At 44.7% G+C, this 22145-nt stretch overlaps 1 protein-coding gene across 4 annotated transcripts in view; it reads right to left on the reverse strand.

The window, feature by feature from the left end:
• ITGB4 (integrin subunit beta 4) overlaps positions 1-22145 on the reverse strand; it is a 106584-nt gene that overhangs the window by 68873 nt on the left and 15566 nt on the right. For all 4 annotated transcript variants that reach the window (XM_087709926.1, XM_087709922.1, XM_087709925.1 and 1 more), the window contains 3 exons: positions 1612-1784; positions 1083-1165; positions 756-854 (listed from right to left, as the gene is read on the reverse strand). In XM_087709926.1, coding sequence (XP_087566052.1) covers positions 756-854; positions 1083-1165; positions 1612-1690 — 261 coding nt within the window. In that variant the 5' untranslated portion in view covers positions 1691-1784. The remainder of the gene's footprint in view (positions 1-755; positions 855-1082; positions 1166-1611; positions 1785-22145) is intronic.

Genomic DNA, 22145 nt, shown 5'->3' on the forward strand with positions numbered 1-22145 from the left:
TGGAGACAACTATCATAACAAATTGACTGAACGTACTGAATGTATGGTTATACAGGTAGTCCTTGACTAACAGCCGTTTGTTTACTGACTGTTTGAAGTTTCAATGGCACTGAAAAAAGTGACTTATGCCTGCTTTTCATGCTCATGTACGTTGCAGTATCCCCCATGGTCACATAATCAAAATTTGGGTGCTTGGGAACTGGTGTGTACGTATGACAGTTGCAATGTCCTAGGATCATGTGATCACAATTTATAACCTTTCCAGCAGATTTCCAACAAGTAAAATCAATGAGAGAAACCAGGTTTGCTTTGCAATCACATGATTCACTTAATAACTGTGGTGATTCGCTTAACAAATTTGGCAAAGAAGATGGAGCAAAACCTATTTAACAACAGCCTTGCTTAGCAAAAGAAATTTTTGTGGTTGTAAGTCAAGGACTACCTGCAAATGGTTGCACTAAATTGCGGTTGTCAAACTGATGGCCCGTTGGTCGGATGTGTCTTATGCAGGCCACGCCCACCCCAGCTCTGCAAATGGGGAAAACATCGTGAGGTAATGTGACGTGGCAAGTTTGACACCCATGCACTAAATGAACAAAACTTTCTGACTGACTAGGAAGTATTTCATTGAGAATAGCTAGAGTTAATTTTTTTTATTGACAAATTTTGCATTGGGTTGTTCTGGGAGATTATTCAGGTATATATTGATTTTGTTATGTTCATATCCATTATTCTTTCACTGTACCTCTACTTACCTTTGTTATTAATAACTCTCCAGACTTCAGTTTTATGTTGTTTTGGCAGCCATAGCTCCTTAGATTTCTTTCCAAATCACAACGGGTGCCTTTGAAGTTCTAGAATGAGAATAATCAAACAGTAAAGTATGCTTAGAAATTTTTGTTGGTTCTTAAAACTGAGAAGCAACTCATGAAATTCATGTTGTCAGATTGAAGGTGGAGGGAATTAAATAATAAAATAAACAGATCAATATCGAAGGGTTGAATGGACAGGGATCATGGCCAAATCTCAGTGTCTGAGATCACACCATCCTATCCTCAGTAATAACTGTGAAAAATGTTTACCTCATCTGTGCAAAAAGTACAGTTGCTGCTCACTCGGATGCATTCCATGCAGCTTTTTGCCCTAGAAGCCACACAGTGGTTAACTAGAAACAAACAAACAAAAAACAAACAAGTTAGAACATAATTGTCTAGAAATAGGCTAGTTCTAAAATGTGGTCATGCCATAATTTCCTTTCAAATTTACAGCATCAATGTTGCAAAGATTTGTTATTGTTCCCATTTTTTAGAAAGTGGGCACAATCACATAAAATTGTATATTAGTGATTGTCGTCGTTGAATTTCCAGATGTGAAATTCATAGAATTCACTGACATTTCATACAATTGTATATATGAGGTCTTAGTCCTTTTTACTTTGTAACATTTAATCTTAAATGCTAATGTTTTACTTCTTCTTAATTTTGAGAGTATATAAGGAGTGCCATTTAGGAGTACGATTGATTTTATGATGCCTGCAAAGACATGTTTCTAAAATTGCAAACAGCCTGGATTGGGAAGAATCATAATCAAGACTGTACTTTTTGAACTTACTTTTTTTCCCTTGGCCTAAGATAAAAAGCAGGGAGAACAGAAGCAGCTGGAACCACATCCTTCCCAAGAGCTTGTCCATCCTTTCTGAAATACAGTAGACTGTGGAGTCAGCAATGGTTCAGCTCAGACGCATTTGATAATTCTTGAACTCCTTTAACACGGTCTTCTGTAATCTAGAAGATATAATTCAAACATATTTGGGAGCCATCAGATTATGGAAGGGTTATAGAGAACAATTACAGGTTTCTTATCATTGCTGTTTGGAGGGGATTGGAATACAAAATCCTGTGCTGCAGGCACAAGAGACCTCTGAACTTGAGATAGTCAGCAATATTAGTAGCTGAATTAACATCAAATTCCTGAGCAACCTTGAAGTAGCAACCAGAAATTACTGCATGGTGCACGCACACACACACACACACACACACATATATGAAAAAATAAAAAAATCTATTTATAAGGAGAGGTAGAAAATTTTAAAGCCCCAAATCTGAATTTTTGGAAATTCTACTTAATTTCCTAGTTTTCGCAAGGCTTTGCTTTTGTACTTTCCAATGATTCTTCACAGAATCATTGGAATGATTTCATTTATTTATGAAAAATAAAAATTGCTGGAAGTTAGAAAAAGATCAGTGGGTACTGGGAAGGGATATAGATTCCATGTTCAGTATATATCAGCTTGCGTGGAGCAATACAGCACCAGTTCATACAATCTTCTGACATTCAAAGAAGGTAACTGAATCAGAGCATCTGCCTAACATGGAATGAATAATGGCCAGGTATCTTGTACAAAAAGGCACAGACCTCAGACTCATGCATGGTGAAGCATCCTCATTGGACATATTAATTAACTTGCAAAGAGTTTGCTCATATAGTACTCACTGCTCACATAGTGAACTTTCAAGTAGTTTATACTGTACATCCCCTTCTCCCGTACTTTTGAGTATTGATGAGGAAATCCATTTCAAGAATGTCGTTTCAGAAACGACTGACTTGTTAATAACTGACATGCTAAAAGTATGTTCTTTTGCATCTTGGAGCGAAGGGAAAGGACGCGACAAGCGGGTATGCAAACAGCAACCTTTATTGAGAACAGAGTGACTACGATTCAACGTGGCGTGGTTTGCGCCAAAGATTTATACCTCCGGGTTTGAACGAGGAGCCAATGGGGCGTCGAGTAGCTCGACCAATCAGGGCTGAGGATTGAACCGGCTCCGCCCGGGAACCAATCAGAAGGGGGTCCTTTATTCCCGCGCTTGTATTTCCCCCGCTAGTATTCAACACCCCTCCCCCCCTAATCAAAGAGTTCCCTTAGGAAGGGCAAACATAGTCTTGTAAGTAGGTGGGACGGTGACGTTCTCGTCCCGACCTTCGTGGCTCCCCGGCGGTTGTCGTCGGGGGGGGAACCGCCGGCGGAGGTGTGTCCGTGGCGGGGCGGTGAATCTGCGACGCGGCCCCGTGAGATGGCGCTGGCCCCGGGCCCCGTGCCCGATGTCCATTTGTCCGGGGTGGCGTCTCCGTGGCAACAGGAGTGTCCGACAGTGGCCCCGTGCAGTCTGGTTGGGGTGTAGGTTCAGAGTCTCGATAAGGGCTTCGAGGAAGGGAGTAGCCGGGTGAGGCGCGTTTGTCCGAAAAGTTCGCATCGGCTTGTCCCCCGTTCCCCGGGTGGAGGCGGTCCGTTGGGGGAAAGGTCATCGAGGGTGGCTCATGCTGAGAGCGGGTGTCTGAGAGGCTCGGGCCGTCTGTTTCCGCGGGGAGGCGTCGCCTTAACTGGTCCACGTGGCGCCTCCATTGTGTTCCGTCGGCCAGGCCGACCCTGAAGGAACAGGGGCCAGTCAGGGCTGTGATGGTTGCGGGAACCCACCGTGGATCCCCAGAAAAGGAGCGGGCCCATACAGGATCCCCTAACTTAAACGCGTGGGAAGGGAGGGCCCCCAGGTTGCTCGGCAGATCCCCTGCGTAAAGTGGATGGAGCCTGTCTAGGGGGGTTCGCAATCTCCTACCCATCAAGAGCTCCGCGGGACTTTTATTAGTCGTTGGGCAGGGTATGGAGTGCTGGCTCAAGAGGTAAGCCGCCACTCTTTCTTGCCAGTCGCCCTGGTCCATGCGGCCCAAAGCTTCTTTGGCTGAGCGAACTGCGCGCTCCGCCCGGCCGTTACTAGCTGGGTGATAAGGGGCTGTGGCTGCGTGTCTGATTCCTTGTTCGGCCAGGAATTCTTGGAACGTGGTGGAGGTAAACTGGGGCCCATTGTCTGAGACTATCACATCCGGTAACCCATGGGTGGCGAACATCTTACGAAGGGCCCTCACTGTACTCTCTGCTGTGGTGGAGGTCATGATTACCAGCTCCACCCACTTGGAGTAAGCATCGACTACTATCATGAAGTTTCGGCCGTGGAAGGGGCCGGCAAAGTCAATGTGTAAACGGGACCATGGGCCTCTAGGGATTTCCCACTCACGAGGGGCGGCTGTGGGGGGATTCGGCCTAGAGTTTTGGCAGATCCTGCATCGGCCTACGTAGTCTGCAATTTCCGAATCTAGCAAGGGCCACCACACATAGCTACGGGCTAAGGCTTTCATTCGCGCTATGCCTGGGTGGTTTTTGTGGAGTGCGGGCAGGATTCGTGCCCGCAGAGCTGTGGGGATCACTACCCTATCCCCCCAGACAAGACAACCCCCGTGAAGGGCGAGTTCGGCTTGTCGTGCTTTAAATGGTCGGAATCCTTCCGCTACCTTTTCCGCGGGCCAACCCCTCAAAACCCATGAAGCTACTTGGGATAGGACGGGGTCAGCCTTTGTGCAAGCTGCGACGTCCGCGGCAGAGACGGGGAGGTCGGATTCGGCGATGGACAAAATAGAGAGAGCGGGCACGTGGGCTGTGTCCGTCTCTGGCAAAGGGCAACGGCTCAGGGCATCTGCGTGCCCTAGCTGCTTACCCGGACGGTATAACAGCGTATACGAATACGCCGTTAGGAACTCCGTCCAGCGTGTCATGCGCGGAGACAAAATGGGGGGGGGTTGGCTTGTCGCCTGCCAGTAGCCCCAGGAGCGGCTTGTGATCCGTGACAAGGGTGAAATTCCTACCATAGAGGTAGTCATGGAACCGCTTAATGCCGGACACTGCAGCCAGGGCTTCTTTATCGATTTGGCTGTAGTTCCGCTCCGTGGAGGAGAGTGTCCGGGAATAGAAAGCTATGGGGGCCTCTGAGCCGTTCGGGAGGGCATGGCTCAGGACCGCCCCTATACCATAGGGAGAGGCGTCGCAAGTCAGAACTAGGGGCATCCTATCGCTATATTGAATTAAGACTGCCGACGAGGTCAAAATGTCTTTTATAGCCGCGAACGCGTGCGCTTCACGGCTACCCCATTGCCAGGCCGCTGACCGGTCAAGCAGTCGGTGTAGCGGCTCAGCTAGCGACGCCTTGTGGGGAATAAAAGGGGCGTAGAAGTTTAAAAGCCCCAGGAACGCCTGCAATTCCGCCCTAGAGGTGGGTGCAGGTGCGTTTTTGATGGCGGCGACTTTGGAAGGAGTGGGGTGGATGCCTTGGGCATCAATGAGGAACCCCAAGAATTCTACTTTGGGAACAGCAATTTCGCATTTGCTGCGCTTTAGTTTCAGTCCTGCCTCCCTAAAACGTGTGAGAACCTCCCGCAGTATTTTCAGGAGTTCCGAGTGGCTGGGGGCTGCGACCAGGACGTCGTCGAAGTAGGGAACGACGCCTGGGAGCCCGTGGAGCAACCGCTCCATGAGGCTCTGAAAAATCCCCGGGGCAACCGAAACGCCGAATTGGAGGCGGCGGCAACGGAAGGCCCCGCGGTGGGTGACGATGGTCTGGGCTGTAGCCGCATCGTCGTCTACGGGAAGCTGCTGGTAGGCCTGTGCCATATCTAGCTTGGCGAAAATGCGGCCCTGCCCTAAGGAGTGGAGTAGGTGTTGCACTACGGGAACCGGATATGGGTTTGCCTGCAGGGCCAAATTGATGGTCGACTTATAGTCGGCACATATTCTCACCGATCCGTCGGGTTTGACCGGGAGGACTATGGGGGTTTCCCAACGGGCGTGATCTACGGGCTCGATTACCCCCTGCTCTATAAGCTTATCAAGTTCAGCGTCTACCTTTGCTCTCAATGCGAAGGGGACCCTGCGTGCCTTCAGCCTAATGGGAGCGACCTGGGGATCGAGGCAGAGGGAAATGGGGGTGCCCTTATAACAGCCCAATTTCCCATCGAACACATCTGCGAACTCATCTAGGACGCTATCTACGGTGAGGGGGACTACCCTGTGCACCCCCTCTATGGTGAGGCCCAAGGCGGGAAACCAATCCAACCCAAGGAGAGCGGGCAGATCGTTCCTGACGATTAGAACTGGGAGTTTCCCCTTAAAGTCTCCGTATTCCACCTGGATGTGGAATATTCCTGCCGTGGGAATCCCATTTCCCTGGTAGTCTAGGAGGGAGACCCCGACAGGGCGCAAATGGCTCTGGGGAACCCCGGGGCAAAGGCGGGAAAACAGGGCCCAAGATAGGAGAGAACGGGAAGACCCGGAGTCCACCTCCATTCGACAAAGCTGACCTTCGAGTCGGACGGCGGTGCTGATTTTGCGATCGCCGGCGGGAACGTGGGAAGCCTGGTAGACCACGCAGTCGGCACTGGAGGGCTGGTAGGTTGAGTGGCAGTCCTCAGCTCGCCTCGCAGGATGTGGCTGTTGGCGGCGTTGCGGTGCCTGGCGCTGGTCGCTGGGCTGCATGAACGATGGGGCTGGCACGAGAGCCCGGCAGACCCTGGCGAGGTGTCCTTCTCCTCGGCAGCGGCGGCAGACGGCGGAACGGAACGGGCAGGATGCGCGGCTGTGGCGGCCGCCGCATCCGCGGCAAGGTGCGTTTGAGACTGGCTGAGCGGGCGTCGGTGGTTGCTGGTGTGGCCTCCGCTTCGGCTGCGTCCTCATTTGTCCGACGGTTTCCTCCTCCTCGTCTTCAGCAGGAGAGAGGTCGTCGACGAGGTTCGTCTGGGTGGAAGGCCCCGCGGCGGTTTGCGCGGGGGTTTTCAGCTGGAGGCGTTCGATGTCGGCCGTGGATTGTTCGGAGAGCTCCGCTGCTCGCGCGGTCTCTACGGCTTGCACCAAGGTGATTTTGTGGTTCCGGAGCATGCGGCTGCGCAAATGCATGTCGCGGACCCCGCATACAAACTGCTCCACGAGGTTCTCCTCCAGGTCTGCAAAATCGCACTGGGCGGCCACTGTGCGCAAAACCTCTAGAAACTGACTGATGGATTCGTTGGGCTTCTGCACTCGGCGGCGGAAGGTGAAGCGGCGTGCGATCAGAGAGGGTGAGGGAGCGTAGTGGTTCCTCAGCCTGGACATCAGCTCGTCCCACCCAAGTTTGTAGGCTGGCCTCGGGGCGGCCAGGGCTCTCGCAGAGGCGAACATGGAAGGCTCACAGCAGGACAAGAAGAAGCTGCATTTCTCCTCGTCGGTCTGTGCCTGGTTCTTCGATGCGATTAAGTAGCACTCGAAACGCTCCATGAAGCCGTCCCATCATTCTCCGGCGGATCCGAATGGCGCGAAAGGAGGAAGCGCTGATGCCATCGTGGTGTGGAGCCAGAGAGGGGGGAGGAAGAGGGCGGAGAAAATTTTGCGTTCGCTGCCGGAGTCCTCAGCCTGAGGATAGCGTTCGTGCTGGTTCAGACGCGGTGGCAGCTGGCTTGTTCTTCTCCGTGGTCGCGGGAATCGGGATCCCACCTTCGTCGCCAGTTTTGCATCTTGGAGCGAAGGGAAAGGACGCGACAAGCGGGTATGCAAACAGCAACCTTTATTGAGAACAGAGTGACTACGATTCAACGTGGCGTGGTTCGCGCCAAAGATTTATACCTCCGGGTTTGAACGAGGAGCCAATGGGGCGTCGAGTAGCTCGACCAATCAGGGCTGAGGATTGAACCGGCTCCGCCCGGGAACCAATCAGAAGGGGGTCCTTTATTCCCGCGCTTGTATTTCCCCCGCTAGTATTCAACATGTTCTACATTCACAAAGGAAGAGAGTTATGGTGGGTCCTACCTCCCAGCTCTGGCTATCTCTCTTAATTAGCATAGTGGCATTATAAGCTAAAGGAAACCAAATGCAGAACTGCCAACACTCCAGCATTAGAAGTTGAAAGGGAACTGAGGTATTTATCCATGGCAAGGACAGCAGCAGCAGAAAAAAGAAAGAAAGAAAGAAAAAGAAGTTTACCAGTGAGGTACGATATGGACCTAAGAATGTGAGATAAGGTTCTTGGTCACAGACCAGTAGACAAGCGCTAATTGGCTGATAATTCTCAGTGCTTAGCTTTGGCACTGAGGTTCTCTGTGTCTTGCAAATATCTAAATATATTCATGATCAGAGTGCCCCGATGATCAGTAAATCTGAAGAGAGTCAAAATAGCCTACATTGGCCTTTTCATTTAAGCAACCAGTTTTGGGAAATTCTCGGTCTGTGTGGACTTCAATTCCCAGAATTGTTATCAATGGCATGCTGGCTGGGAAATTTGAGGCACTGAAAAGAGCAGTCAGGATGCGAAAATATTAAAGTACACTTTAACTGTACTTAGTGAAGTCCTTTAAGTGCAGTATGTAAATATTCCATAGAAGAAATATGATGTTTTAAACTAAAGTATTACTGGTAAAACCTTTTGATGATATCTCAACATTTACTGTCTCTTAATTATTATCATTGCTACTCAATTGCTTCTTGTTTTATTATTTTATGTATAGTTTTTCTTTACACTTACACTTTGGCCTTTTTTTTTTGATAAACGTCTCAATGAATTTCAGAAGGACAAACATTTTAGCCTTTTGTAGCGAACCCCAGGTAGTGACGTGGTTTGTTGTAATTTCTGCTGTTCTTTGCATGAATTCCAGATAATAATGATTATTAAATTCACCAAAACAATAAAATAATTCCTCATTGTGCTGACAGATTTTGATTACAAAACAACTACAGTTCCAATCACTGCCACAGATAAAACCATGAGCATTAGAGAATAGGTTGGGTGCTTTGTTTCTGGAACTCAAATTATGGTTCTCACACTCAGAATGGGACACCGATGAAAATATTTCGCTTTTATCCCAGAATGTTTTGTGACTACTCCCTATGCTCATGCTCGTTTCCCCCAGTGCAATCACACCAGCAGACAAAATTGCTAGGTCTATTTGTAGGACTTTGACATAGCCCAAAGTCTCTGTTTCAGAGGAGATCTACAAGCAAGGCTAAAGGTTCTCTTTTTCTGCTGCATGGCTGTTAGCACTTCTGAATGGATGTGTGCCTGTTTATACTATCCCAAAGCCGTGCAAAGCATTTGCTACATTGTATCAGTAATGACTGTAGCTAGGGAAGGGATTGATTGTTCAGGATTCTTCATAAAACAGCCTTCAAATATAAAACCATCCCAGGTTCATCTGAGTTTATATACCTAACGTTGTGTTTCTCTGGGCAAAGACATTCAGAATAACAGAATAAGAGAGTTGGAATGGACCTTGGAGGTCTTCTAGTCCAACACCCTGCTCAGGCAGGATACCCTGCACCACTTCAGACAAATGGTTATCCAATCTCTTCTTAAAAACCTCCAGTGCTTGAGCATTCACAACTAAGAGCCAAGGTGGCGCAGTGGTTAAAAAGCAGCACTGCAGGCTACTGCTAGATCAGCAGGTCAGCGGTTCAAATCTCACCGGCTCAGGGTTGACTCAGCCTTCCATCCTTCCGAGGTGGGTAAAATGAGGACCCAGATTGTTGGGGGCAATATGCTGACTCTCTGTAAACCGCTTAGAGAGGCCTGAAAGGCCTATGAAGCGGTATATAAGTCTACTGCTATTGCTATTGCTATTGCTATTCTGGAGACAAGTTCTTCTACAGATTAATTGTTCTAACTGTTAGGACATTTCTTCTTAAATAATGTATGAGATAATGTTCATACATAATGGATGAGATATCATTAAAACACAATTGTTCCCTTGTTCCAGAAAGCACTAGTTTTATTGTGTTCCATTGGCCTTAAGTACTTGTTTAAAGTTCTGTTTCAGTTTAGTAAGGTAGACCAGTAAATTTATTGCAGAAGATGATTTGCAAGAGGTATCAGATTTTCAAATCAGAATTAGAATATGTTGTGTATCATACTGTCCTGGAGCAGTTACAAATCTTATTGTAACTTCTATAATATATTTACAGAGGTTCTATAATAATAAGAAATAATCTTTGGAGAGAAAACTATTCAGAAAATCAAGGAAAAAAGGAAATTCCCTAGCATTAAACCTTGAAACTTCTGTTATGTACACATGCAATTGGTGTGTGGGTGATCTGGTGCAATTGGCCTCTCATACCAGTAGTTCAAAATGTGCATCCCTCTGCACACATGACTCATGATTCACTGCCAAAACAAGCACCTCTTTTTCCTGAGTTTGGGACTTTCTAGCCTAATAAAAATCAGAGAAGAAGAAAAACAAGATACGTTTCCAAACAACCCCCTCCTATCAGCTATTTCCTATTGTGCTAACAATTTCCAGCAGCTGTTAAAGAATGCTGGGTGGGACTGTGGAAAATGCCCTGGCCTCCATAGGAAACTCTCGTCTGGGGAGAGCAGGGTGGGTGTCTGTAAACTTGCAAGCTCACATCCTCACAGCGTCTTTCTTTCTTTCTTTCTTTCTTTCTTTCTTTCTTTCTTTCTTTCTTTCTTCTCTCTCTCTCTCTCTCTCTGTCTTTCTCTCTTTCTGTCTTTCTTTCTTCTTTTATCTCTCTCTCTATTTCTCTCTGTTCCTTCCTTCCTCTATCTCTCTTTCCCTCTCTCTCTATTTCTCTCTTTCCCTCTCTCTCTATTTCTTTCTCTCTATATATATTTCTCTATTTCTCTCTTTTTTCTTCCTCCCTTCCTTTCTCTCTCTTTTTCTTTCTTTCTTTCTTTCTTTCTTTCTTTCTTTCTTTCTTTCTTTCTTTCTTTCTCTCTGTTTTTCTCTCTGTCTTCCTTTCTCTCCCTACCTCCCTTTCTCTCTTTCTATTTCTCTCTCTCTCTCTTCCTTCCTTCATTTCTCTCTCTCTCCCTTCCTTCCTTTCTCTCTCTCTCTCTGTCTCTCTGTCTCTTTCTTTCTTCTAGTATAAACAAAATAGAGGTAGAAGACTTGTTTATGGAATTGTTACATGGAATGCTAAACTGTTTTAAATTGGGGCATTGTTCTTTACAAGTGCTGTTACTTGGATAGAGAATTTCAGTCCAAGCATGTGCTCTTCAGGAAGCCCCAGCAGGTGTGGCATGCACATCTACACCCACTCCAAGGCATTATTTTGGCTTTGGATCTAAGGTGCAGTGCATTCTAGTGATAATATTCCAAAGCTGTGAGCCAGATCCATAATTTATAAAGCAGAGCACAGTAGCTGGATTCATATAACACAGTAGACCATAAAGACAGACTCACTAGGTCTCTGTTGCAAACCTGACACTCAGCAGATAGTAACCGCGCACCATCTAATGGTCATCCAGAGTTTTGTACCCAAGGTCTGATAGCTCTACCAAATAGGCAAACCAAATGATAGTTCAAGGTATTGTACTGAGACAGTTGATATTTTAAACATTTATTTTTCAGTTCATATCTTGCCTGTCCTCCATCTGTTCAAAATTGGCATACATAGTACTGATAAAGGAGCATATGTGTAGCTCAAGGGTGATATGATGGGTCCTTGGTCTCGTTGGGCTTGCTTGTTTTCTTGCAAATGTTTCATTTTCTAAACTAGGCAACATCATCAGTCCTAGTAAGAGGACTGTTTGCTATCAGTGTTATATTCTAGTAGCTGGTCTGTCAGTGTTGGTGGCAGTGATCTTATAGAAACTAGAAACACAAGTGGACAGAGAAACCTCCCATACTAACCAGGTGCTCCACTACTAAAGCAACAACCCAACCTCCCACAAGAGAAACTCCATAAGGACTTTATTTAGATGAGCTCAAACACACTGCAGCAACCCAGAACAATAGAAAAAGAATAGAGCATGAATATAACACATTTCAACAAAATAGATATTCATGCAACTTTATCAGAAAGTTCCTGATCACTCAACCCAATACAGCACAACCAACACAAACTCTAAAAAGAATTACACTGCCATATATCAAGAATATCTCAGAAACCATAAACAGATTACTACAGCCACATGGAATCAGCATAGCACACAAGCCAACAAAAGCCCTTCAAAACATCCTTAGCAGACCAAAAGACCCAACAACCCCAGAAGGAAAAACAGGAGTCATCTGAAATATACAATGCTGCAACAACCACTGTGTAGGACAAGCAGGCAGAAGACTGGCAGAACGCATCCACAAACACCAACTAGCAGTCAGAAGGCATGATGAGAATTCTTTAATTTCACAACATAGACACAGATTTAACCATAGTCTTAATGGGGAAAATGTGACTATCATAGATCAAGCCAAGTCCAAAAATGCCAGGGAATTTCTAAAAGCCCGCACTCCGACAAATCAGCCATCAATAGACACCTAGACATTAACAACATCTATAGACTATGCAAAAGAGACTATCACTCAGCCCAAAAAGAAACAAAAAGACCCAAGTACCTCTCCACCAGCAATCAGCACCCAGAGCAGCATAGATTAACTCCAAGGTTAACTTCAGACCAACAATCAAGTAAACAATGCCCCATTCAAGAAACTGCCAAAGAGGCCAACAGCAAACAGTCCAATCAAAGAACCTCTAAGACCATCTCCCACCAACACTGACAGACAGGCCACTAGAATATAAACCAGGGGTATCAAACTAGCGGCCCACAGGCCAGTTGTGTCATGCGCAAGCCATGCCCACCCCAGCTCCGCGAACTGGAACAACATGAAATGTCACGTGATGGCAACGTGACGTCGTGTGTTTGACACCCGTGATATAAACTGACAGCAACAGCATTCCTTGCTACCACATATGATGTTACCTAGTTTGGGTAATGAAATATCGGCAAGAAAACAAGCAAGGTCAGAGAGCACCAAGGACCCCCTCATACATAGTATTCCTCCAAGTGTTTCCACCCACAACTCTCTGGCTGTTTTACTGAAAGTAAGCTGGCCCATAGTCATCCAGTTGGTTTGCATGGCTAAAGGGTAAAATTGGTCTCCAGTTCTAATGCAGTATTTTAGCCACTGTACCACATTAGCTGTCCTTCCATGCAAATATTTGGAATGTATTTCATCAAGGGAGAGAGAAAAATGGCTAATAGAAAAAAGCATCATGTGGAAAGCAAAGTGGGAATGTGAACCTGCCTGACACACGCTTACATAGGTTTACTGTTTAGCCATGCTACATATTGCATAGAGCAAACACATTGTCCACAAATACACTCACATACTGTATATCTACCCTGTCTCCTTTAGTTTCACACACTGCATTGAACCACCATATTTAGCAACTGTGCCTATAAATTAAACTATGGTAGCTAAGACTCAAATATATTATTAAGTTATAAATGATAATTTTCAAAGCAAAGCGGCTGAGACCACACACACATTAGACTTGGCCAAAGTCAGATCCGTTTGCTTGTTTTTTTGCTTAGCATGATGCCTGAATAAATCTTGAATCTATCCAAGCTGGGATTTGAATCCAGATAATTCCCTGGAGTCAAACACACCATTCCAGGCAATTAATATTTTTCAGAACTCATTTTAACGTATTAAACATTTATGAAGTGTGCTGTAAAATTGTGCTGCAAAATGAATGCATCCTGTGCTATTTTTTGAAATAAAGTCCATAAAGCTGTTATGCTTGTAGGAAATGACTTGGTGGTGCTACGTAGGTTGGTTCTACATGGTTGTGAATGCAGGAGCTGCTTTTGGTCACCCTCCCAAGTCAGGCAGATACATAAATAGTTGCCACACACCTAGGCCCAGGGTCAATGAGCAGCTTCTGTACACTTGGAGGGTGAGCCAGCATAGTGTTTAAAGCAGTGGTTCTCAACATGTGGGTCGGGACCCCTATGTGGGTCGGGACCCCTTTGGGGGTCGGACGACCCTTTCACAGGGGTCGCCTAAGACCATCAGAAAACACATATTTTCGACAGTCTTAGGAACCAAGGCACCAATTTTATGGTTGGGGGTCACCACAACATGAGGAACTGTATTAAAGGGTCGCGGTATTGGGAAGGTTGAGAACCACTGGTTTAATGTGTTGGACAAGCCATCTTCAGTCCTAAAAACTCACCAGGTGACTTTGGGCGCTGTCTCAGCCCAATCTCCCTCAGTCATAAGACAGCTACTGTGGAGATAATAGGAAGGGAAATCCCCACTAAGTCACCTTGAGAGGGCAGGATAAATCTAACTGCATCAGTAAGTCTAGGGGCCATCAGCTTCTTATATGGCCTGTCATACTCAAGGCTCCTGCAGTCACTTTATGATCATCAGTATCACTGCTGGCGTTGCTGTATTATTAAAACAGACAATACATTTCTATCTGCATTGTCTTTAATAATTATGTTTTTGTCTGAGTGTGCTGCATTTATAGAGATTCAAATTATCTGTGCCAGGTAAGCATATACTTTTAATATATAAGAGAACAACCCCTGTACTTTAAAAGAGAATGAGCTCATGTTCTGATAATGTGATGAAGTCTTCCCACCTAGCAGTCATAAACAGGAGTTGTAGTGGCCCATATAATTACAGGTTGCGCCCAGAGATAAATAAGATTAACTTCTTCATGCAAGAGCACTCATCCAGCAGGGGCTCTTGACTCGTTCTAGATAGTGAATTATTCTGACATGTCAATACACTGCCGAAATCTTTGTGGCTGCAGCTAAGTATAAATTTGTGCTTTTGGAGTATGTGTGATAATTTAACTACATAGCCAAGTGTGGTTAAGTAGCAATTTCTATTACATCCCTAGAGAGATGAAAATATGAAGATAATCTATGATTTGGTTGTACATCAACAGAAGAATGAATCATGTTTCTGCCACTGAGATTGGTAAAACTTAATCTAGTTTGGATTGTTTCCTTTTTTTCTGCAGAGGTGGGGAGTGGGTGAAAAAAGAAACTATAATTAGAATTTTTGCAGCAGCAAGACTTGTCTATAACTAAAGTAGTCTAAATATGTTATCAAGTGAAGCTCTATTATAACAGACCACTTTCTTTGTTTAATTTATTCCCTGCCTTTTCTTGAGGAGCTGCCAGCCCTCTAAGGTAGGCCAGCTCAGGAAACAGACACCACAAGAAATAGCAGTGCTCAACTTTCTTGATAAAGGCTATATAATAACAGTACCTTGAAAGTCTTGACAGCATTTTCCCTTCTTTACCTCTTATATCAAAGACAGTCAAAACCAGAGAAACTTTTGACTTTTTTCCCCTCCCATTTTCCTGTTTTCTCAGACTAAGCTCACATATTCCTACATTTTCCAATTTCCTGCTGGATATTTTCTTCCAGGCCTTTTCTGCACTCCAACAAATCAGGATCTCCTTGATGTAAGCTGAGCTGAGAGTATGTGACTGGACCAAAGTCATCCAATAAGTTTCATGGTTGGGGGTAAATTTAAAATTGGATTCCTCCCCCCAGAGGTGGGTTCTACCTATTCGGTCTGGTTCGGCCGCATAGGTAGTAACTCTGGCGGACAAGTGATTGTACCGGTTCTATCCTCGGTGGCACCATCTTGATTTTCTGTTCTGCACATGCACAGAACAATCTTCATTGAAAAAAAGTAATTTTTATTCCTTTTTTAATGTTGTGCGCATGTGCAGATCATTTCAAGTGCAAATTCGCACGTGCATGCAAAATCTTTTGGGCACCGAACTGGTAGTAAGCAGTTAGAACCCACCCCTGATTCCCCCTCTGCCCGCAGATCCAATCCCTACACCACATAGGCTCACTACTTTTCTATTCCATTGCCGTCTTCGGGATGATTGTTTACCCTTCTGCAATAGAACGTTATTGATGGTGACATTATCCATTGTCACTCCCTTGCTGCTCAGTTCTCACAATGCCAGTATTTTGTCACTTGGAACTTGCAATTTATTTCCTCTGGTTCCAGTGGGAAGAGAGAGATTCAGCATTTTCAACCAACTTCTTTCTACTGTGATTCTCTAATAGGCTTGCCTAATTTCACTTTCTCTTTGCCTGAAATATTATATATAATTATATTAATAATTATTTGTAAGGCTGGTGTGTGGCGAGAAGGATCTTTTGACTGTTCTTGAAACGCCTTCTCTGTTTTTAGTTATTTCTCTGCCAATATGTATCCAGCAGAATCCTTTCCGCTGCCTGGATCCTGTCATCACTCCCAAGGATTTATGTGAACAAATAGTTGCCTCAGATGTAATGGTTTCAGAGAGAATCTGTTAAGTAAGCAATCTTCAAAGAGCAGGGGGTTCATTGTGCCCCGTCTGGGCAGGGTTCTTTCACTGTTTCAAAGTTCCTGCCCATTTCATTTTTAAAAGGATACGTCAAGAATTGAATCTGGGAAAGTAGAAAGGAGCCAATTATCATTCTAGCTACTGGGCAAAGCTGAATGGGGAAATCTTGGAATTCATCTAATGCATAATTTTTACATTAATGGGGTTACAAGGGAAGAGCATATATTTCCCTCAAGATCAGTTGTTGAGAGGTTGCCCACTTATATAATCTCACCATGAAATTTCCCAAGAGTTCCCATATTTATTTACTATTTCAACTTTTATCTCTTGTAGGAGCTCAAGGCAGCCTTTGTAGAGGGCGTCCTTCATTTTATCCCACAAGCATAGACATCTGAATGGGTGGCGGGTGGGGATGAAGCAGGAGTCGGAGTGGGGGATGAGCAGGTGTGTGTGTGTGTGTGTGAAAATAACCAACATATGCTCTGACATTGCAACTCACACTCTAAGCTTGTTCATTTCTGCTGGCAACATGGCACACAAGGGACAGAATTTGCATCAGGAATGCTGCAACAATGCAATATTTTGATGAAATAATTGGCTGCTATGGATGTTTCTACTCTCCACAACAACACTATGAAGTAGATAATGCTTAAGTTATTCAGTCGGCAGTTTGGTAAAATGGAGGTTTGAACCTGGGCCTTCTTGGTCCCAGTTCAGAAGGTTAATCACATCTCTCTGGCTGCCTTAAGGTCCAATACAATGGCTAACCAGTTTAGAGATGGATTAAGGAATTCATAAATGAGTGAGTGAGTGAGTGAGTGAGTGAGTAAGTAAGTAAATGCCTAGTCCCAGTTCTTGACAGTGGCATCATCATGCTTGCTGGCAAAACATCACAAATTGTCTATGGAGCAATGTTTGTGTTGGGAGAAGATGGAAACACCTCTTTAACATATTCAGATTGGCCAACTACAAAATTAGGTAGCCTCAGCTATCTGCTGAAATTTATGATCGATTTGATTTTTTTATCCTGCCTTATTACTTTATAAGAAACTTAAGGTGGCAAACATATATAATACTCTTTCCTCCTCCTCTTTTTCCCCCATAACCACCACCACGTGAGGTGAGTTGGACTGAGGGAAAATGACTGATCCAAAGTCACCCAGTTGGCTTTTATGACTAGGGCAGGACTAGAACTTACTATCTTCTGGTTTCTAGGCCACTACCTTAACCATTATACCAATGCTGACAATGTCGTGAAGCCGTTCCTATGGAATGGTTAATAAGGCACCTTTGTGCCAGGCTTAAGAAGACATGTAGAAGAGCCGTTAATTCAATTTAAAGCAGTAGAAAAAGTGTTATTGTCTACATATAACCAAAGTTAGTTTGGATGAATCCTTATTCATTGCTGGATAAGGTCAGTCAGAGTAGGACATGCTGTGGGGGAAAAGGAAAATAACAACATGAATGGCATATGTGTAAGAGATTATGTAAGGCTGGTAGCTTTCTTGCTTGGAAATTAAACACATATACATATACATTTAAGGCAATTTCTGAGTCTGGGTAGTTATTTATTCTTTATCTTAAAAAAATTAGTACAATTGGGAAACACAATTATTATTGGAAAGGGAAAGCAAGTACAAGAGAAGAGTCTTCCTTGACCATCTAACAGTTTGGAGTTCTGCCACATTGTGCAAAGCTTTTTAATAATAATTGATTTTAAAGGAAGAGATCAGCAATACTGAATACATGTTAATGGTGATACAAAGCATGTTGCAATGTTGTATGTATGAATCAAATCCATATTTGTTTTAATTAGTTCCTCAACATTTAATTCAGTGTCCTTCAAATAGAAGGACCCTGAAAATTTCCGTATGCCCTGCAACTATGGCAACACAATAAATTGTTACACCAGCTCATCTAGAGGGCACCCAAATGGAAAAGCTGTGTTACTCTAACGTGCCCTCTTCTGAGATGTTAGTCACACAGTTCATGTCACTTAAACTAGAGCAACAGATCGCTTAGCTCATGTCCAGACATGTCTACAGATGTACATTTCTCAGAGATATAAAAGCAACACAAAAGAATGATCAGGACTTATGGCATTATATGATAAGTGCCTAATTTTGGTATGACCCCACCAGTGGTGGGTTTCAAAAAGTTTTAGAACCTCTTCCGTAGATGTTGCCTGCTTTGTGGGAGTGGCTTGCCAGCCATGTGACTGGGTGGGAGTGGCTTGTCAGCCATGTGACTGGGTGGGAGTGGCTTGCCAGCCATGTGACTGGGTGGGGGTGGCCAACTTGTAAAATGTGGTGAAACTCACTTAACAATGCTCTTGATTGGCAACCAAAATGTTGGCTCAGAAACTCTGGCATTTGAAGCACGGAAGTCTTAAAGCTGTCCAGTTACAAGACCTTGCACCCCTAACTCTTTAGGAGGGAAAAACCCCAGGGGTGTTCAAACTTGACAGTTTTTAAGACTTGTGGACTTCAACTCCCAGAATTCCTCCTCTCGCTCTTCATCTTGATGATGTGCGGACGGGCAGGGGGAGGGAGCTGGAACTGGTTCTAAACGACACTGTAGATTTGTGGAACCTCTGCTATAGAAGAGGTTAGAACTGGCAGGACCCCACCCCTGGACCACACAGAACTCCCAAAAGCACCTTATGAATTGACCCCCATGCTTAAAAGATTTGGATAGATTGATTCGGCTTATATTTCAAGAAGAGCCTCTCCCACAAAATTCCAAAAGAGAGAACCTGTGAAAACAGAATCTGCCTTTATAATTTCTTCAAGAACGATTAAGAAGGTGGATTTAGCACCTAGATAATTTCTCAATTGTTAGATTGATCCAGCATTTACAATTGTCCATGACTGGGCAAAAAAATCATAAGTCTCCCTGAACAAGGCTGTCTTTCATTTCTTCCCCACTTTCTATAAAAGTAAAAATAAGTGTTTGGGGAGGGTGGAGGATAAAACACGAACAAAAAAAAAAAGAATCTGTTCATGAACCTAAAACCAAACAGAAGAACCAAACCACCTCTCTCCAACCAGCCTTTCCCAATAAATTCATTTTTATATTTATTGATTGGGATTCTTTAATTGAAGGATGCTCTCTGGAGTAAGAACTCACTTACAGCTGGACCAACTAGGGAGGTTCAGCAGGTTCTGAACAGTTCTGGAGAACCGGAGCGGACATTTTGAGTTCGGAGAACTGGTAAATACCACCTCTGATTGGCCCCGCCCCCATTTATTCTCTGCCTCCCGAATCCCAGCTCATCAGGAGGGAATGGAGATTTTGCAGTAACCTTCCCCTGCCACGCCCACAAAACAGGTAGTAAATTTGTTTGAATCCCACCACCTTCTTGGAATTATCTCCCATTGAGTCTGACAGGGAAGTTTTTAATTTTATCTCCCCTCCCTCCCCAATCCTGATCTGTAGCATTATATATCTCCATATTTTAGCTTCCGAAAGTCCACAGAATCATATATTGTAGATCTCTGTCATATTTCCATTCTCTGTCTGCAATTGCATGGCACTTTCCCGATTTTAACCCAGGAGAACAATGCCTGAGGGAGGATCAGTAGGCAGAAAACACCCCAAATGTAATATATCTGCACCCTCTGTGGATAAAATGATTCAAGAGGCCAGTATTCAGGTACAGCTTGAAAATGCAAAAGGCACACAATCTCCAGGCCTTTCCCTACTTACACCAGAGCATGGGATAGTTTTTTTTTTCCTTTAGTGATGGATGTCCCTTCATGAGACTGTCTTCATCTCTTCCCCAGCCCATACCTGCCACAACCACAAATGGTCCTTAGTTGTGCTAGAATGTCCACCTGGAAAATCAGTGGATAGGAGTTTTGGCAATGCAGAGCTTTCTTAGAATAGATTAAGAGACTGTCCAATCCTGACCTGGAGGGTGTAGGAGGGAAGAGGTTTAAGGTAAGCCTTAAAATCTCTCAGGATGTGTCTAATAGGATAGAGCAGTGATGGCGAACCTTTTATCCACCGAGTGCCCAAACTGAAAAATATGCATGTGCGAACATGCACATGCACATGCACATGCATGAACATACACATGTGTGACTGTGCACATGCACATGCATGCATACCAAAGACCCAAAGACCAGCTGGCCGGTGGGAAGCGGGGCATCCCAACACCAGCAGAGCGGCAAAAAGTAAGATCTTTTTCTTTTGTGAGCTTTTGTTTCATCCTTTGCAGGAAAACAGAAGCTCACAAACACACACACACACACACACACACACACACACCACAGAGATCTGACCTGGGGCGACGGAGTGCGGGCCAGCAGAGAGGGCTCTGCGTGCCACTTCTGGCACACATGCCATAGGTTCGCCATCATGGGGATAGGAGTTTATAGCTTTAGTTTGACAAGAATCTGTCCAGAATCTGGGTATGACTGGATTTCGCTGCATTGTCCTTGGGCTTCAGCCTGACATTAGCTCTCCTGATGTTAAGTTTTCCTCTTAAGCTGACAACATCCTGTAGCACCATCCAGGTGAATCAAACCTGGTACATTTTGCTATTGGCACCAAGATTCCGCCTTTACACACACATCCACCCTTGGATCCCTATGTGAAACAAGGCCATTGGATTTGGCAGCTGTCTTTCAAACCGAATGCTTTGGTGAACCCCTCACTTCCCCAGCCTGAAAATCACCTTGTCCAAGAGACTTCAGGAACTTCTATTTTGACAGACGGCTAAACCTCTAAGTCTGGTCATATACACCTGAAATCAAACAGCTCTATTCGCTGGCGGACCAGAACAAGCACTAAAAGGGTGTGATAGGAGTTGGCAAATGCTATGCCAGTATACTTTTCTGCTGCCTCAAGGTTGGGCGGGCATGACTTTACCTGAGCAGCACAGTATGCCCTTAGTTCCAGATATAACCTGCAGGCCTGTGTAGAGATTTGCGTCTCAGATCACTGCAAAGTCCACACCCTTCAACTCTGCTAATGATGCTGCTGACGGAGCAGCTACGTGGGTAATTTTTCAGGAATATGTTAGGTACAAAACACTAACAACTGCATGGCATGGCGCCAGTTTTTGGTCTGGTGCCTATTAGTCCAGAGACAGTAGTAGAGGAATGGATTTGTGTCAAATAGCCAACTCAAATGTGGTAATAGTAAATCAACCAGTACTGTAATGGAAAAAGCAATCAAATGCCATAAATTCACTAGAAGAGGAGAGCTATAATATATAAAATAGCCACTTGAGATAGTTCACGAATGAAGTTACTCATCTAGTTGTAAAAGATAAAGGTAGTTAGAAAGTCAAATAATCTGTAAACCTCCAAAAGAAAAGAAGAAAATGAAGGAAGGAAGGAAGGAATAATTTGAGTCCAGTATCTGCCAACATTTTTGAACTTCTTGTTGGAAATTACTCAGCAGTAGCATTGCTACATATCAGGAATTAACTTTTGCTTTGCATTACAACAAAATAATGGTATCCTTGCAAATGCTGCTAGAATCTTGATATTCATGTTTAATATTCCAAAAAGTTGGAAAACCTAAAAAAGTCTGAATTCCTTTATTTAATCTGAATGATTTGTAGATATAATCACACTCAATCTGAGCCTTGAATTGTCCTTATCAGTCCTTCATATCCTATATCTCCAGAACAACATCAGGAAACTTTGGCACAAGTTCTGGCTTCATTTGATGCCTGTATAAAATCTAGTTCATTGTGAGTAGTCTATCTTCAAAATCAATGCATGTAGTGTATGGTAGTTGGTAGTGCTAGATTAAGGATAGGTGGCATCCAGAGGCCATATTGTCTGATGCAGGCATGAAATCCTCTTAACTTCACTACTGGTTTCGTAGCGGGAGCGCGTTCACCCCTGGGCATGGGCAGAACCTTCAGTGACAATGTATGGGTGGGTGGGCGGAGCCTCGCACCGTCTCCACTACCAGTTCGCCCAAACTGGTACGAACCGGAAGAATAGCACCTCTGGTCTGATGCCTCCTCTCCTCTCCCATCTTCCCTCCTCTCCCCTCCCCTCCCCTCCCCTCCCTTCCCGCCCCACCCCGCCCCATCCCACTCCACCCACCCCACTCCATCCCATCCCATCCCATCCTATCCTATTCCCTCTCTAAAATCTATCAAAACTGCTAAGCCTCAATGCAAAAATATGGTACCTAAAATCCTGTATTAATAATACTAAAGGT

The sequence above is a fragment of the Thamnophis sirtalis genome, unplaced genomic scaffold (genome assembly GCF_051295495.1).
Source record: "Thamnophis sirtalis isolate CommonGarterSnake01/CBP01778 unplaced genomic scaffold, rThaSir2_p1.2 scaffold_3, whole genome shotgun sequence".
Lineage (NCBI taxonomy): Eukaryota > Metazoa > Chordata > Lepidosauria > Squamata > Natricidae > Thamnophis > Thamnophis sirtalis.